General features: G+C 42.0%; 1 protein-coding gene across 1 annotated transcript in view; it reads right to left on the reverse strand.

The window, feature by feature from the left end:
• The window catches only part of KCNK13 (potassium two pore domain channel subfamily K member 13), a 49,125-nt gene extending 32,056 nt beyond the window's left edge, over positions 1–17,069 (reverse strand). Inside the window, exon 1 of the mRNA XM_066321936.1 lies at positions 16,432–17,069. Coding sequence (XP_066178033.1) covers positions 16,432–16,771 — 340 coding nt within the window. The 5' untranslated portion in view covers positions 16,772–17,069. The remainder of the gene's footprint in view (positions 1–16,431) is intronic.
• Positions 17,070–17,926: the final 857 nt, after the last annotated feature.

Genomic DNA, 17,926 nt, shown 5'->3' on the forward strand with positions numbered 1-17,926 from the left:
AAACTAATGTCTAACACAACATTGTCCATTTTAGAAATAAACTTCTGAAATTAAAAATCCTCCTGCTATTGCTGCTATTTGACACAAACTGAATTTCATTATTTTAGAAAACAAAATCTAACTGGTTCATGTTATTTCTGAGTCTGTTCCCTATGTCTGAGACTCTTTTTGTTCTACATTGCTTAGTTTTGTGGTGTCTTGCATAGATTTACTTTTTTTTTTATTTCCTCTGAAAGGGCAAGTGCTAAAGACAGTACATGGCTATAAAATCAGTAGTCATGTGCTTCAAAAGTATTTGTCATTGTTTTGATATGACTGTTATTCCCAGTACTTAAAAGCTGTCTTTGATGTAATTGAGGCTTTTACTCCTCTCTATCTATAGGGCCTTTGATCACCTCCTAATTAATGAAGTAATGACAACCAATTACATTTACATCTAACACAAAGCATATTGTTAAAGTTTGTCATTACCACTTTCCTTTTGTGCATGCTAACACAATGTTGTAACCTTAACATTTTCTGCCTCACTGCTGCTGGGAGAATTAATCAGTAAAGTAATTTATTCCATTTTTACATTTTTATTAACTGTCAATTGTACATGAAGAGATTAGATATCTGCATAACTCCTGACTCTCATGATGCTTCTTTCAAGCCAAGTAAAGTTATTTCTTCCATTTTAACATTTTTATTAAGTGGCAATTATATATGAAGAGATGAAATGACTGCATAACTCATGACTCCCAGGATGATTCTTACAAGCCAAGTTTACAAAATACTTAAAACTTATCAGGATCCTAGTGTTTTGTTCTGGATAAAGCCTCATGAAAGTTATGGAAGGGAGCTACACACCTCTGCAGGTCTACTTGAATGTTTTACCACTGGTTTGAATTATGTAGTCTGAGTTAGATGTCTGACAGAACACAAGCCTCAGAAACAGTGGGGAAGGCTGACTTCACTTTCTTATATTCATGTTGATCAGCACTGTCGGGGTTTTTGCCAAGGAAAATTTGAATTTGGTTCTGTATTTAAGGCAGAGGTTTCTGACATCCTCTATGAAACAAAAAAGTTTGTTTGCTTTCTCTGGATTTAAGTAGTATTCTGTTGGCCACCATAGATGAACTTCACCAGGCAGAACAAACTGACTTTTTCCAAGTCCCATAATAGTAAATGTGAAGAAAAGCCCATGCTGCTAGTGGCTTGATTAATTTCTAATTTTAAAAATAAAGTGTCCTTGAAAAATAAAAAGCAATAAGAGAACAAACAAAGTTACTTATATTAGAATTGTTTCTGTGTAGTAGAATAAACTAGGAATTTTCTAACAAAACATTTTTTCATGGGCTACAACAAAGCTTCAAAGCCAAGCGATTCACAGAAACATTTTGGTTTTGACATATTTTTCCCAAAACCAGAAACAGGATTCTGAAAATTGTGCAGCCATCACCTTTAGTGGTCTGCTAAAGAGTCCTGGTTCTCTTGCACGTGACTTAGGGACAGCCCCAATCTGTGGCTTGTCCAGTCACAAGTAACTCATAACCCTGACACGAGTTTGTCACAGAGCCAAAGGTTCTTGACAACCCAACTGTGCTGGCAGTTCTCAGACACACAGCCCTTCTCAGGCTCCCTTGGGCATGGGGAGAAACTATCCATTTTCCAGAAAAAAAGGTCTTCAGCTGTTTCAGTACCAGAAAGGTTCCAGAAACCACTCTCTTTAGATTCAGCAAGTGGAGTCCTTGGAGCACTCAGCCGTGTGCAGAATCCCTGGCATTACATATCTCTCTGCTCCATGCTGCTTTGAAAAACGAGGAAAAACCCATGTATCCCTGCAGATAACTTTTTGTGTATGATCTGTAGAAACTTCCGGAGTCTCTATGTGAATGGTGTCTTAAGCCTGAACTAGCTCCATGAGGTCACCTGCTTCCTGTGACTCCTTTGAGGACAGTGCTTTTGCAAACTGCCCTGTGGCACTCTGAGCACCAACACTGTGCCCTGGAATAGGTGCAGAGTTGAGGACTTCACTTGGGCCAGTTACCAATTATCAGCCAGCTCCTTCCTCACTAACATGAGTGTCTGCTTTGTAAACATTTTCTGCCAAGAAACACTTCCATTTGATACCTCGGCTTGTATAATGCAGTAGCACTTCAGAAATGAAATCACAGATATTCTGCAGCCTGACAAAATTTTTTGATTTACAAGAGATAAAAAGTAATACTCTTTATTCCAGGTCAGAAGATTAAATTCAGCAGGTGTCAGGAGGAGACTGCCCCATAATACCCATCTCTTTGGAGCTGGTTACAGGCATCCATGGTTTTGGCACTATAGTGGAATAAAGGGCCAGGGACACTAGGCAGTACATGGAAAATAAGACTTGCAGAAGAGAAATGAAGAATAAGGAAGAAAATATTTTTGCCAAAACCAAATACTTCTTCAGCTACAAAAGGCATAATCCTGAAGCAGTGGAGGAATAGTAGGCTGGATACTGAGAGCTAGTAAGACAGATCCCATATCCCTTATCATAGAAGGCCCTTACAGAGACAGTATTAGATAAATGCTTTTACATCCTGCTTTGCTGAGGGCACCTTCCTTCTCACAAATCCCAGGCATCAATCAAGGCATGAGGGTTCCATTTTTCCAGTTATACAGTTTGGGCACAACTCCAGTTAATAGACAGAGGGTGAGGAGAGGGAAAGGCAACTGCATTTCCAACCAAGATGCTATTTAACACGAAAGGTAAATAAATGGTGTGATTTTAATGCTTCAGCCCAATCAGAAAAGTCTCCCCCACTGTGGATACTCATTGTTTTGCCATAAATTCATAGCCCTTTACATTTATTGCTTTCTTCCACAGCTATTTTAACTTACAGCTTAGTCACCCAACCTTTCTAATACCACAGCAAGGCAAGGTCTGACTTCTGACCCTCAGAACCTCCTCACTGCAGAGAGCTGTACCTCAGACCACGGGCCTAATACTTAAATGTTTTTAACTTTTTTCTTTTTTAAATTATTCATTATGTCAGGAGTTGATATGATTTTGTCAGGATTTAAAACATTTGCTAATGCTCCCCTTTTAATCTGCTTGGGAGGTAATTCTAGGTATAAGACTGTTGTAACTCACAGCTCCAGCAGCAAATAAACACAGAAAAATGAGCTGGTATTTTTGTATGTTTTTAAGATGCTAGATTTAGACTACTCCCTATTACTTTGTTCTTGTGAAATATGTTCTGTTGTGGAAAAAATTATCTGTTTGCAATTAAAGTGCTGTTGATATTGGTCAGGGAAAGAAAAAAAATATGAAGAAACACTACTTTTAAAGTAATTTATTTTAACCAGCTACTTGATTTATGGACAGTTACACCCCAGATGATCAGAGGTTGGTCTACTGCAAGGGAATTTTCTCCTGAGCAGCTGAGTGGGGTGTGGGTATGAGTGTGTATGGGTGTGTGTGAATGACAGCAGGATCACCCCAGGGACCCCACTGAATCAGAGCAGTTTTGAATTCCAGCTAAGATTGCACAAGAGGCTGACAAAGGATGACCCAAAAGTATGCAGAATCAGTGACAATTAACAAACGTGTGCCCTTTCCTCATCAGCTTTGGTGACTGCCTAAATACCAATCTGGCTGTCTCAGAGTAAAGTGACTCCTTTTCTGCCATCAAGATAGATCCTACCAGTGGCACTCATGGTGTAGCTGTAGCAATGTGAACTGTATCTCTGCAACAAGGATTGTGCAGAAATCTGCATCATTTTCTACATCCTTAGGAAGGCTCCCAGCATGTTTGCCAGGAGCACAGGAGAAGATTCTGAGCAGGAATGCCAAGCTGAAGCTGAGACAAGAGGGAAATGATGTATACAGAGAGATCATTTTCATCCTAAATATATGCTGCTGGATCATGTTAGTTCCTTGTTCAAGAAATTCTCACAGTGGCCATAGGATGGGTCTCTCCCCTATCCATACATGCAGATCAAGTTTTAAGTTCAGAGCTCTTGTTTACAATGTAATCTCAATGCCAATTTTAAGCCTCTGCCACAGTCAAAGAAAACATGAACTGCACCTACTCCAAGTGATATTTTCTGCAAATGCTCTAAGGGATTGAAACACTTCCCACTGAAATGGTGAGAAGAAGAACAGACATTTCCTGTGTGAAATAAATGAACAGACATCTTTAATGAATGGATCCTTTTATTATGTTAAAGGTCTTTTCCTCTTTAGGAAGTTAGCAACAAAGCCTCAAGCTCAAAATCATTAATAAAGATGTTACATGTAAGGGACAAAATCTAATTCTTACATGTAAGGGACAAAATCTATCTTAGGACTGATTAGAGAAACACAGAATCATTTTGGTTGGAAAATGATTGAGTCGAATTGTTAACCAAACACTGCCAAGGGCACCGCTAAAGCATTAAAGCAAGTAGTCCAGGAATACACAAGGCAGAAGGTCTTGGAGCATAGCTTCATTGTTGAAAGGCAAGTGTCCACATTAACATGCTCTTTATCCAGGCCTAGTCTTCAAAATATCTGAAACACCTGTGAATGAGGGACAAAGACATTTAACCTGGAAATTAGTCAGTGACACTAAAAGACATCTAGATCACTTCAGTTTGAGCAAGGTGTAGTGAGTACTTGAGCTGCTGCTGTAGTTCAGCAGATGACTCTGAGTTTGTGCTCCTCATCCTCAACTGCCTACTGGCCCATTACAGGGAGGTCCTTTTTCTCTGCAATTGCCTTGAGCACCTCTACTGGTTCTTCCCTCCTAATTTCTGCCAGCTTGCTGCCCAGGCATCTGCTTAAAATGAGTGATGATACCTATATGACTGCAGCTCTGCCTTTAACATGGACAGAAGACTGAAAGTAGGATTTACATATTCTTTTATGATGGGATATTTAGGTTGATGAGCTTCAGTGATAGCAGAAAAGAGCTTTAGGAAGACCAAATACATGAACTAGCAATAATGGATGATATTGGATGTTTTTTATTTAATGGGAACTAAATTAAAAGTGCAGGTTTGTTACAAAACAAGACTGTACAATCACCTAGTAAAAAAAGCAGATCTGTATTTTGAGTCATACTAACGTCTTCTTCAGGGTAAGAAGGCTCTTCGGACAGGTTGTATGAAACAGTATTTATCCCTCTGAATGCTGGTAAGATTAAAACAATCTTAAAATTATATGCAATAACCTCAGTGCAACAGTGTTCCAAGATAAAATATAGACTTGAGGACTAAATAAAATCTTACTTCCAAGCTCAGTATTTTGTCCTTGATTTGAGTAGTGAGGCACTTTACAACCCGTACAGAAGTACAGTGCAATAAAAGGCTTTTAAAGTGATTGAAAATTCACCCACTCTGTTATTTACATGCTCAGTTTTAAACACATCAGGAAAATGGTTCAAAAGTTTCTACAATTAAACCTCATCCAGTAATTTATTTTTCCTGAATCAGCTCTTGTGGCAGGTAATAACTCATTCTAGGGGAGCAATAGAGAAAAAACACCTCTAGTAGGAACATTTCTCCTTATAAAAGGACAATTTGCAAAGCATTTTTTTAATGCAGCTTCAGCTGCATAAATTACAAAATACTTAGCACTTTGTTATGACAAGCCTATTACCTGCTACCTTCTATTGTTCTGCTCTTTTGGATTCCAGACAAAGAAATTGGAAGGAACAAATGTAGGAACATTCAAACTGTCATTAATGGCCCTCAAGAGTAACTAAGGACACCCGTGAGTAAATATTGTATTTCTTTTTGCAATACTCCAATACTACAACTTCAGCAAGTTGTACACCCTGGGCTGTCAGAGAACAGATAGAATATAGTATCCAGTGAAAACATGGCGAAAATTCCTTTTATGTACCTTTACTTGGAGGATCAAAATTAAACTATCGGCAAGGCTAAAAGTTTACAGCTTGTCTGAAAGGCAGCATCTCCTTCAGTACAAGGATGTTTAAATTTGTGGTGAAAGAGGAAGGAATGGCCAGTACTGCTCTCTGGAATATGCAGACAGTCTCAAGAACCTCCTCATTAAGCCACAATCCAAACTTGGACCTGCTGACTTGATAAACTAGGAATATTGCAGCCTCATGGGGATGAGGCAGACTCTAGCTCTTTGAGCAGATGAGAATTTCTATTTAAAGCATTTTACATGAAAAATGAAAGGAAGAAGAGCAGCCTGTATAACAAAATTAACTCCTACTTAGAAAAATAAGAGAAACTAGGTATTACAAAATACATTTCTTATAAAAACCAGCAGAACAGTGCCAGTGCATAGCATACAGGGAATGGAAAAGAGATGTGATGCAGGAAGACTACAAAAGGAAAATATATTAGAAAAAGGAATTAATCTGCAATATGAAAGAAAAGTTGCATATTTAGAGAAGATTTTACCCCTAAAGCACTATCTTCTTTGTATCTTTATGGAAACAACTTCAGAAAAACATATTCCTGCCTCTAACTGGCTTGTACTACTTCTTTATTTTCCATGCCATTAATGGAGCACGCTCACTTTGCTCTAAGTTGTATAAAATTTTTGAGCTTGACTATATAAATAACTTCATGTGTGTGCATTAGAATATGGAATTCAGTATTGTCCCTGCTTGGTAGGCATTATCCTCTACCAGAATCAGCAAAGCTCAGCTGCCCCTACAGGCAGGTATGAATAGGAGAATCACTAGCACAAATGTGAATGAGGAACAGTCCATTTTTGCAAGAAGGCTGGACAGCTGTTGCTGTGAAATTCTGACCAATTTCCACAAAGAGTCTTGAGGAAAAGTACAAAATGGATCCAAATACATGGTTAAAATAGGAAACTGGGGGTTTTTAACTCTGTACCTGCCTTTAGTATTTTTAAACTCTATGTTTTGCTCGGTTTAGAGTTTTTCTACAATGTTACATTTTTACACTGAAGGAATGTATACTTTCCACTTCTTTAGTATTCCAATAACTGATAGCTACCAGATTTTCAGCAGAGCTACTTTCTATTAAAAACAGTCACATTCAAAATAGGTATATTAGTTCTGTGTGGATAAAATCATATTTAGGGTCTTATTAATATTCTCACTGAGAACAAAACCACCTCAAACTCAAAACAGGTTTGAAGTTGCAAAAAGCCTGGGCTATATTTGCAATCAACAGCACCTACTGATATATTGAATTTTCACTTGTCAAGAAGTCTGAAACACTTCCACAAGCCATATTCTGGCTTCAGGGGTGGCAGTGTGAAATCAATGGAACACTGAAGTCTCACAAATGCTATAAAAATCTCCATGTTACAATACTAAATATTTTTTCTTGACAATTTAAATTATAAAATAATATCTCACTATTTAGATACAAAAGTACTTTTTTTTTTTCATTTTTAATTTTGAAACAATTCTGGTTTTAAGTATTATTAATGTGCTGAAAAAGCTTTAATATATACTGCTGGTATACCAGTCACCTGAATCTTCAACAGCAGAAACAATTCTACTGGACAGAAGTACTATTCATGAGTAAACACAAATATTACCAAAGTCTTTATCTTCAGTATTTTATATCCTGACCAAATTATTCTAAAACCAGTTAAGACAGTCAAAGACAGTCAGCTAACTCTGGGATTTAAGTTTGCAAGCCTTAACCCAGTATTTATGATATAATTTAGAATAGATTTCTCCATCTTTGTATACATGGGTTAATCAAAGTCAAAATAATTATTTTATATCAATAACTACATTATATATAATTATTTAAACTGACTAGTTAATTTTCTCTTAAGTCAATATAGTCTCTTTTTTTTTACCAGCCTCACTGTTCTGCGTACCCAGACCCTCTTTGTCCATAGAATTCATGCTTGGGACAAATTAAGATTGCTCCTGTAACCAGCAAGTAATTTGTTTAAGTAAGTGTTTTTCTTTTCTTCATCCAACTTATCCCACTTCATGGCATGTCTGATCTTCTCAGCCTTGATTAGGCTTCTGCTTCCAACTGAAAAGGCAAGTTTTCCTCCAGGAAATAGGAAAATTGTGTCACCACTGTAGTCAGAAAACCCTCATGTGCTAAGTGCTACAGTTCATAGAGCTGATCTCCAGCTCAGCCTGCAGCAGGCTGCTCAGGAAACTTCTGGCTTGGAAATTCAGAGATACTTTAGAAGCAAATATTAGGCAGAAGTAGTAGGATTATAGCAGGGCTACCAGTTCACGAGGTGAGTAGGCTGGAGAGTGGCCTGGCTGGGAAATGGATGCATTCTCCAGTTGACTCTTCTGGAGCAAGGCAACACCTCCTGGAGCTTTCCTTGGCCTGGTGTTTGTATGCCCAGTCTGCCAGGGAGCTGCAAAGGCCCTGATCTGCCCTTTCTGCCACGGGCTGCAGTGCAATAGCCTGGGGATGGAGGCTCCTTCCCACGTTCACCCAGAGAACTGGCAACTTTTCATCCAGACACACAGGGCTCCTACACGGTCCCTTCTGCATGTCACCTGAAGGACTACATTCAGTTTTCAGCAGTGTTCTGTACAGAAAATGGACAATAACAGTACTTTCCTCATGCTCTTCGCTATACTAGTACATCAACCACAAGCAGAAGGAGGTAGAGCTGCCAGAACAGAGACTTCCAGCAAAGTACTTAACTCCTTCCAGGACCAAGTTCTTCAAAGTAACATTCTGTTTATTTTTAGCTGGTTTTCTTAATGACTATTTTTCCATCCAGGTTTGTTGTTTAGTTGGGTTTTTTTTTTTTCATTCCAGCAGCAGTAAAGATATTGTTATATCTAATTTCAGGGCTTTAATTAAGTAAGTACTTCTCAGTCCATGATCAGTTCTATTTTGGGCTGGTTTAAAGTTTATTTAATTTAAGACATATACCAAGCAGGGTAGCATATTTGCACATCTGAAGGCCTGCTTGATCCTTATATTAAAATTTTGTTTTATTTCCCAAAGGTTTAAAAAAATCTAAGAAGTTCAGTGTAAATTTGTCAAAAAATTATTTTTATCTGCACTCTAAAAATACAAGTAGAAAACGGCACAGAACAAGACTTTCATGCAGTGTGATTAACACCTTGCCTTTGTTTGTTTGCTTTTTGAGGATAACAGGAATAATGAACACAAATTATCACAGAACCTGGGGAAAAAAGCCCTGGCAGAGGCAGAAAAAGGTCATCTCATCCATTCACTGCACAATGAGGTAATTAAGGATTCTGCATAATTCCTGTGGGGTGTCTGGTGAACCTGAGCACAAAAGGACTCCGGTGATGAAGTTTCTGTGTCATTCCTAGGCAGACTGCATACTTGTTTCACTCCATTTAGAAAACTTTTTCTCATATACAATCTGAATCTTCTTTGTTGCAATTTAAGCCCATTCTTTTTTATTTCTTCCTGTCATCATTCCTTTTTTAAAGACTAGCAAAATGTTCGTCATTTTAACTTGCCTGGAATTTCAAACCCTTCTATGAGTTGCCAAAGTGCTCATTACTGCTTTAGTAATTTCTTTGAATATTCTGGAATGCAGTTGAGTTAGCTTAAATGATTTAAAAAGATCTGACAGATTTAGGGATTCTAACCTGTTCTTTTACTTTCCCCTTTCTTACAAGTGTTAATTGTACCATGCAACAGTTCAGAGTTGACCTTTTCAGAAAACTGATACAGAAAACGCCATTACACATTTCAACCTTCTTGGAATCATCTGTTGAGAGCTCTTCCTATTCCCTGTACAGCAGACCACCGTTTTTCTTAGTCTTTCCCATCACTATTGTGCTGATGAATCAGTTCACATTACCCACGACACCCCTTGCTAATAGCATCATTTTGTATGTATTTCCATTTTATTCCTTTTATTTGTCTTCACTGAGCTAATTTTCTATCCATTTTCTGTATACTTCCTTCTTGTGACAGAAATTAACTTAAAATACATTTACCTTTTACTATAGTTCCTGTCCTTCTGTATTTCACATTTGGATCTCTTGAGTCAGCATCATTTATACCTTTTGTCCAGGAAACTGATAGTCCTCCTTAAATAGTTTTTCTTTAGTTTTGGTTCCTCTGAGATTCCAAACTGCAGAGCTGTATTTAAAGTTTGCTCTCAAAATCCCCTGGTCTTCTGTACTTCTTCCTTTCCCTCCAAATCTCATTTAAATGAGAGAGAGAACCTGTGGCAGAGAAGTTGCAGTCATCATTGCCAGCAGTGGCTGGCTGATCTGGTTCTGCTGCTGCCTGGGTGTGCATCTGTAGATTGACAGGGTGGGATTTATTTCACCAAAATTTCAACACTATTAGTAGAAGTATAAACCTTTGCACTTGACACATCAGGTATCTTATTCTAGTCAGGGAAGAGGCACATTAGGACATATAAATTAATGTGATTTATTTTAGATATCTTCTGTAAAACTGCGTGATTTGCACTAACAGAGGTAAGAAAATTTACATGTGAGACTGCACCTGGCCTTTCCCCTAACCTTGTGGATTACAACCATATGGCTCAACTTTTATTTTAACCAGTGTCCAAGAGAGAACATGCTAGGCTATCACACATGTACCTTTTTTTAGATTTTGCTTATAAAAGCAAGATTTCCAGGTTGCTTTAATTTTATACTTCCTTTCTGACATGATTTAAGCTTTCTACATTGTTCTGCACATAGCAGAGACTGGTGACAATCCTATCTTTATAACTAATGTTCTCCTTTTCACATTTTCTCTATATCTTTGTTTTATACAGATCTGTCATATATTATAGAAAGCTTCTGGTAAAGCTAGAGTAAATAATCTACTTGAGCATGTTTTTCAAAGGTGGGCAATATTTTAGTTAATTAACAGATGCAATCCAAGGCTGGTGGCAATAATAACTTCAGTGAGTTGACAACTACATGGTAGTATCTGTAAGGCAAGTAAATGGCCTCAGTTTAACTGCAGCTTCTCTAAAAAGCCTTTTGCTCTAGAGATGCCTTTCTTGCTCTGCTTATCACCCAATGGCTAAAGACGGTGATTTTGAATTATTAGAGCTGTTTGCAGCTTGTGTGCAATTTTGGGCACCACAATATGGAAAAGACATTAAGCTGTTGGAGAGCATCTAAATATGATTATCAGGAAGGGCCTTGAGGGGAACTGTACGAGGAGCTACTGAGGCCACTTGGTCTGTTCAGCCTGGAAGAGACTGAGGGGAGACACCACTGCAGTTACAACTTCCTCGTGAAGGGAAGGGGAGGGTCAGGCACTCATCTCTTCACTCTCATGACCAGTGACTGGACTGAGGGAATGGCCTGAAGTTGTGCCAGGGGAGATTTAGGCTGGATATCAGAAAACGGTTCTTCACCCAGAGGGTGGGTGGGCACTGAACAGGCTCCCCAGGGAAGTGGCCATAGCACAAGCCTGACAAAGTAAGTGTTTGGTCAATGCTCTCAGACACATGGTGTGACTCTTGGGGCTGTCCTGTGCAGTGTCAGGAACTGGATTTGATGATCCTAATGGATCCCTTTCAACACAGGACCAACTACAATTCTATGATTCTAAGCACTTCAGGCATTGTACTGTTAGGTAAGGGCAGATTGTCTGGTCTCTGTGACACCAGGAGTGAGCTTGGCCATGGCCCCAAGTGGAGCATTTAGTGCAGCTGCCACTCTTTGCTCAGTCTATACACAGGAAAGACAGGGTGATCTCAAGGCTACAAGCAGTAGTCCAGCCCTCTGCGTTAAAAAACCTTGGTGGTTTGCTAGGCATTATCAAACACACTTTTCTTTAACACAGCTGTAACTCCACTTAGCAGGAACTGCACTGACAGGTGAAAATGAGGAAACAGGCACTTTTTAACACTTTTCAGAATCCTTTCCTTCACTCCATGACATGGCTGTAACATGGACACTGTGGTTGTTTCACCCCATACAGACTTTCCCATTATAGCAAACAACACTTTCATGAGCAACCCTTTCTAAGAGACTGCTTAAAGATGCTATGACTCCTTCTATCCCTTCTGTACCATCCACCATGTGGTTCATTCATTGCTGTCTATGGTAAAATTCCCAGCCTTCACTCCAGGCAATTTTACCTTTTGGGGCTCAGGAAATGCATCAGTTGACAAATTTCTTTTCTTACCTTGTGCCAAGACTTTACACCTCCAGCCCAATTTGCTGCAACTTTTTGCAGAGTGGAAGGAAGCAAATTTTGACAATTTCTCTAGAAAAATCTCATTTTGTGAAGATGGTATCATTCCTTCTTTGCCTCACTGCTCACACAGTTCACACAGAGAAGACATGAAGCAGCAGGAGCAAACTGGAATACAGGAAATTCCATTTGAATAGGAGAAAAAGACCCTCTTTTAGTGTGAGGTTGGTTAAACACTGGCACAAGTTGTCCTGAGAGATTGTGGAGTCTTCATCGAGAGAGATACCCAAACTCCAACAGGATACAGCCCTGAGCAGCTGGCTGTCACTGACCCTGCTTGGAGTGTGGGGGTTAGACCAGACAATCTCCAGAGACCCCCTCCAGCTTCCAGCAGCCTGTGAAAAGGGCAGGAATATCGTAAGTCAGTTTGAGAAGCTGCTTCATTGTAGGTGTTTTTAACAAGATACATTTTATTCCAGCTCCCTGCTTCTTGGAGGCACTACTGTGCCAAGGCACCACAGAAGTCCTTGGACATCAGAGCACCTGATGATGACTGTGACCCTACAGTCTAATGCTGCTGAACACCCAGAGCCTTCCTGCTGCTGTATGTCTCTGTATAAAACACATAAACATTCACTGAAGTGCAAACTGGGACTTAGATCTTGTTTTATTTTCTGGTCTGCAGGTATTTTCTTAGCCTACGCAAAGTAGAATAGTTTCAACAGAAAACACTGAGAGTCCCACCTTAAAATTATTCCCCAGACTGGTGGACAGGGCACTTGGATGAGACACAGGAATTGCTTCAAGTTCTGACTGAGAAGAAGTTGCTTTGATCTCTCACATCCTGAGATATTACTACTACCCCTTGATTTCTAGGCAAAAGGGACACTACATTATGTGACAAAGGGTTGACTGAAAGCAAAGTGAGCTTCTGGAAGAGCCCACTGGACATGTGTGGATTGGTTAGGCACCTCTCTTAATGGGATTGAGAGGTTTGACAGCATCTAATTCCTTGGGATCACTTCCTGGACAGTCTAAGAAGTCTCCTATTTGGGCAGGTATTTGTGGTTATGTTCTTTCATTCCTAATGTTTCTGCTTACTGCAAAGGAAACCTTAGTACTGGGTCACACTGATGTGCAAAAGACACATCAAGATCAGGGGTTACAGGCTGAGCACTGATAGGAATAAACACTTCTCTAGAACAAACCCTTAAATTACTGATCTGAGAAATTAATTATTTTCACTAGTTCAGTTCTGTTTAGCTTTGTGTTTTCTTGACAAATGAAAATAGGCTGATTATATTTAATTTTGACCTCTTGATGCACTGATATCATGTTCCAAAATCCATGTGACAAACATTTTATGCAAATCTTAATTAAAATGACAGGATTATTTCTTTCGTTACTGCAAAACTCTCTACTTTTCTCTGAAATATGTGATAGTATTTATTTCTAGCTGAAGTAGAGGAGCAGTTGATGCTACAAGTAATGTTTGAGTGAAGCTTTAGGAGTAAATCAAAATGGCCAGGCTCACCTTATTTACTGTAGAATAAATAAATTTATTCTGGTGGAGTAGCAAAATAATTCCTCTTATGCAAAAGAGAAAAAAATCACATGAAGTTGACAAAAGAAATAAAATTATTGTTTTTACAGCAACTTACCTGCTAAATATAAAGCTTCTATACCAGCACATAGTACTGAGTGTAGAAGGTGAGCTGATACTAAGAATATGTCATAAGCACCTATTACTAAAAAACTGTTTTTAACTGAAGACACCAGATTTTGTTTAGCTGTAGGAATGTACACAGCCACCAGAAGTATAGACCAAAAAACACGAAATAAGCCTTCATACTTTCCTGAGAACTAGCAAGGCCGCAGCTAGAGTAACACATTAATACTGGGACACTGTACTAGGGCATGAAAGAAGACATGGACCATTTGGAAAGGGCTGAGAAGAGAGAACAAGATTTTAGAGGTGTAAAACAAAATCTATGTTAGGATGCCAACAAGGTTGACATTAATGAGAGTGTGGTTGCAGAACCTGCAGGAGAGCACTCCTGAGTGGCACATCTGAGGAGACCTAAGAATGTCTGGAGAGCCCAGCCTGCAGCCCAAGCTAAGTTAAAGCATTGCAATGCACAATCAGTCCCATAAAGCAAAAGTTCTACTGAGAAGATTGAAAAAGAGACATGCCATCGATATGACGAAAGAGTGCAATGATGCTGACTAGATTAAGAAAGAATGATGCAATTCATAAAAGACACTGAGAAAGTGTCATCACTGATAAGACTGGGAACAGCAATGTCAGGTCAAAAGAAAGGACAGGATGTCAACTGCCGTAGTCTACAGACCGTTTTTCTGAAGGAAAACGCAGTCTTGAGGACATTTCTGCAGAAACATTAAGGAAGCTGTAAAATGTGGGCAATGGAAATCAGCAAGTCATAGAAATCACCAAAAAGTGAGTGGGTAAGTGGATACTTGTGTTTCTCATCATCTGCAATTAACTTGACACAGACATGCTGCTCTCCTTAACGATCTTATTTATATAAGACATACATTAATGTAGAAATACTGGGATCAGTTAACACTTGTGAGAAGTAACTGTATCACTGCAAAAGGGGTTACAACACTGTGGTTTTCTGAATTGTGAGAAGGCTGAAGGGACACATGGGCAGTGGTCTGAGTACCTAAGAGACCATTCTCTGAGTACAAAGGATGGCAAGTCATTGAAGTGCAGCAAGGTAGACATCAGGAAAACTTCATGGTAATAATGCACAAGGCTGGATTCCTTGTTGAAGCTGTGGAATCTCCAACAGAGCAGGTTTGAAATAGCATCTTGGACAAACATCACGAAAAAAAGTCCCATTTAAGTGACCTCCTCTAGGAATAGAGGCAAAGCAGGTGGGCTTTTGAGATCTGGTCCAATCTGATCTGATCTTTTTACTACGATTTTATGGCTGTAGGAAATGTTAGCATAAATTCTGCTCATTTATTTATACAAGAGGCACACGTCAAGGGAGATGTTATAATGGCAAACAAATAACAGCAATCCACAAAAATGGGCTTAAAAATGTTATAAATTACTTTAAATTGCCAGTTCAGCAGAACACTAAAGCACAGTTCTTGGGTCTTAAAGACTTTTGGTCTAAGGACACAAACCACTCAGATCTTGAAGCCCTGAGGAAATACAAAACCAGCCCAATGACACCTTTTACAACAGAATAACCCCAAGACTTAAAAAAACTCAGTATTAGAGAGGGATGTGCTGTAGGACGGGGCAAACTCTTATACATCCCACATAAAGCAAGGTATCTCTAATCTCCTCTTCAGGGAAAGAAAAAAAACAAACAAACAAACAAAACAAAACAAAAAAAAACCACCAAAAAAACCCACACCCATTAATGGAGATTTCTTAATTGTTTTTAGAATTAAATAACCATACTTCGATGTACATTTCATTCATGGAGAGAGACTGATGTGAATTGGCTATACCATTACTAAGATGTAGTGATCCCATTTGTCACAATGATAACAGCATAGATTACCTGTCTTTAACTAAAGAAAGCTCCCTTCCTCCGAGGCTTTTATCTGTCTGCAGAAGCCTAAATGAAGCCTTTCTGTTGACACCTATGGTCTCCCTGGGGTGCTTATGTCAGTTACTGGCGCTATCCCTTTTCATCTTAATGTACACCTGTCAGACTGCTTGGAATTTCTATTCAGTATCACCTTCCCCTAAAGGCTCCTTCAGTCTGAATAAACTTGGGTTTATTCTCAACCGAAGTAAGCTGTGCTCACCGACTTTATGGTTATGCCTTGAAAAGCCTGAAGGAGCAAAAAGCCGAGAGGTTTGAAACCCGGTCTTTTCAAGTTGTACACTTTGCAGCTGGACACCACAAACTCTATTTAATGGTTATTATTAAGACCAAACGATCCTCAGAAAGGGCCCTTCTGAGCGTACAGCCTACGGAACAGCCAGATCTAAGATTTTCTGTAACATTTCCCAGAATTTAAAGACATACAGAACTGCTTAAAGCTTTTGGCTTTGGATGCCCCTGATCTCTCACAAAGTCTACCACCGTATCCCGAGGACAAGTTGATCCGCGCAGGCAAATGTCACCCGCGAAGAGCATCCTTGTGTCCCTGCCCTGCCCGCTGCTTCTGGGGCGCTCCCCGAGCTGAGCGCTCCCCGCGACAGGCGCTCCCGCGGCAGCGGCTCTTGGACGGGGAGAAGGCAAAAAAAGGAGCAGGGAGGACACAGGACCGTGCCCGGGCATCGACACGAGCCCGCTGTGAGCCGGCGAGGAGGAGAGGAACAGCGCACCCCCGGGCCCCCAGCCCTGGCCCCGCCGCAGCCCGGTGCCCGCCCGTCCCGCCGCTCACCGATAGTGGAAACGACGGTGCCCACGAAGTAGAAAGCGCCGGTGAAATCCCATCGGGGCCGGATGTCATCGACGCGGATGCCGGCCACGGTCGCCTCTTCGTATTCCCGGAGGAAGTGCCGGAGCTCCGCGCGGCTGAGGTTGTGGCGCCGGGTGAAGTTCTCCAGGCGTTCCTCCCAGCGCTCCTTAGCCTCCCGCTCCGTGGGCAGCTCGATGGCCGAGAAGACGGCGGCGCCGCACAGCATGTAGAGCACGATCAGCACCGCCAGCAGGAGGAACCGCGCGTTGTCCGCGTTGAGGCGACCCGCGCTGGAGCAGCAGCAGGCGCCGCGACACGCCATCCTCCGCCCGCGGGACCGGGCTGCCGCCGCCGCGCTACGTCGGGGCCCTGCCGGGCATCACGGCGCCGCCCGCCAGCCGTACGCGGGGCCGCGGGGCTCAAGGCAACGCCGAGCCCGGCGGCGGCGAGCGGCGCTCCCGGCGGCCGGCCGGCACCTTCGCCCCGGGGGCAGGGCGCGGCCCCGGCACGGCCCGGCGGCGGACGCGCTTCGGGCTGCCGAGCATCCTGCGGGCGAGGGAACCGCTGGTCCCGTCCCGTCTCGCAGAGCCCCTCAGCCCCAGGGCCCGCCGCGCGGGGCTCCCGTCCCCGCCAGTTTCATATCCCCTTCCTGCCCCCGCCCCGAGCACGTCGGAGCGGGGCGCAGGGACAGGCACCGCCAGGCGCCTCCTGCCCGCCGGGGGGGGCGAGGCGGGACCGGCGGCAGCTCGCCCGCCGCCCTCCCTCTTCGGCACGGGGCTGCGCCGCCCGGAGCGGGCCGCCCGCACCATGGCCTCGGGGAGCCGCGGGCCGGGCCGCGGGGGCAGCTCCCCTCAGCAGAGGCTGCTGCCGGCAGCGGGCAGGGCGGCTGGCGGCTGCCCCGCGGCCGCTGCTCGGCCCTCAGGGGGCGGGGGGCTGCCCTCCTTCCCGCCCTCAGGTGCCCGGCCCCGGGCCCGGAGCGCCCCAGGCAGCGGGGCCTCTTACAGACACCGGGCATGAAAGCCGTCAGTCGGTGACATGCCCCCATCGAAGCCATAAAAATTAGCGCCCTTTCTCAAAAGAGGGCACTTCCTCCTCCACAGGTCTGGTTACCCACTGCCTGCCCTTACATTTCTGTCCTCCAGCGAATGGCAGTCGAAGGGAAATGGTGTAGGGAAGACAGAAGCAGCCTCCTCCAGCTGCAATTTTAAAACGCGTTATTTGCAGGTTCAAACAGCAGAGTTCTTGTTCCAAATCTTCTGGAAATACCATTCGCACTCTAAGAAGAAAAAGCTAAACTCACCAATATCTGGTAGTTGCTACAGAGCTGAATTCGACTTTTAAATGATTGGGGGCTGGAGTTCAGCTCTGCTAAACATAGTATACAAGCACATTCTTTCCAGGGAAGAACAACCTACATCTATTTTTTAGAAAGCCGGTTAGTAAACTATAATATCCACTTCCCTTCCCCTCTCCCCCC

This window comes from Sylvia atricapilla, chromosome 6, assembly GCF_009819655.1.
Source record: "Sylvia atricapilla isolate bSylAtr1 chromosome 6, bSylAtr1.pri, whole genome shotgun sequence".
NCBI lineage: Eukaryota > Metazoa > Chordata > Aves > Passeriformes > Sylviidae > Sylvia > Sylvia atricapilla.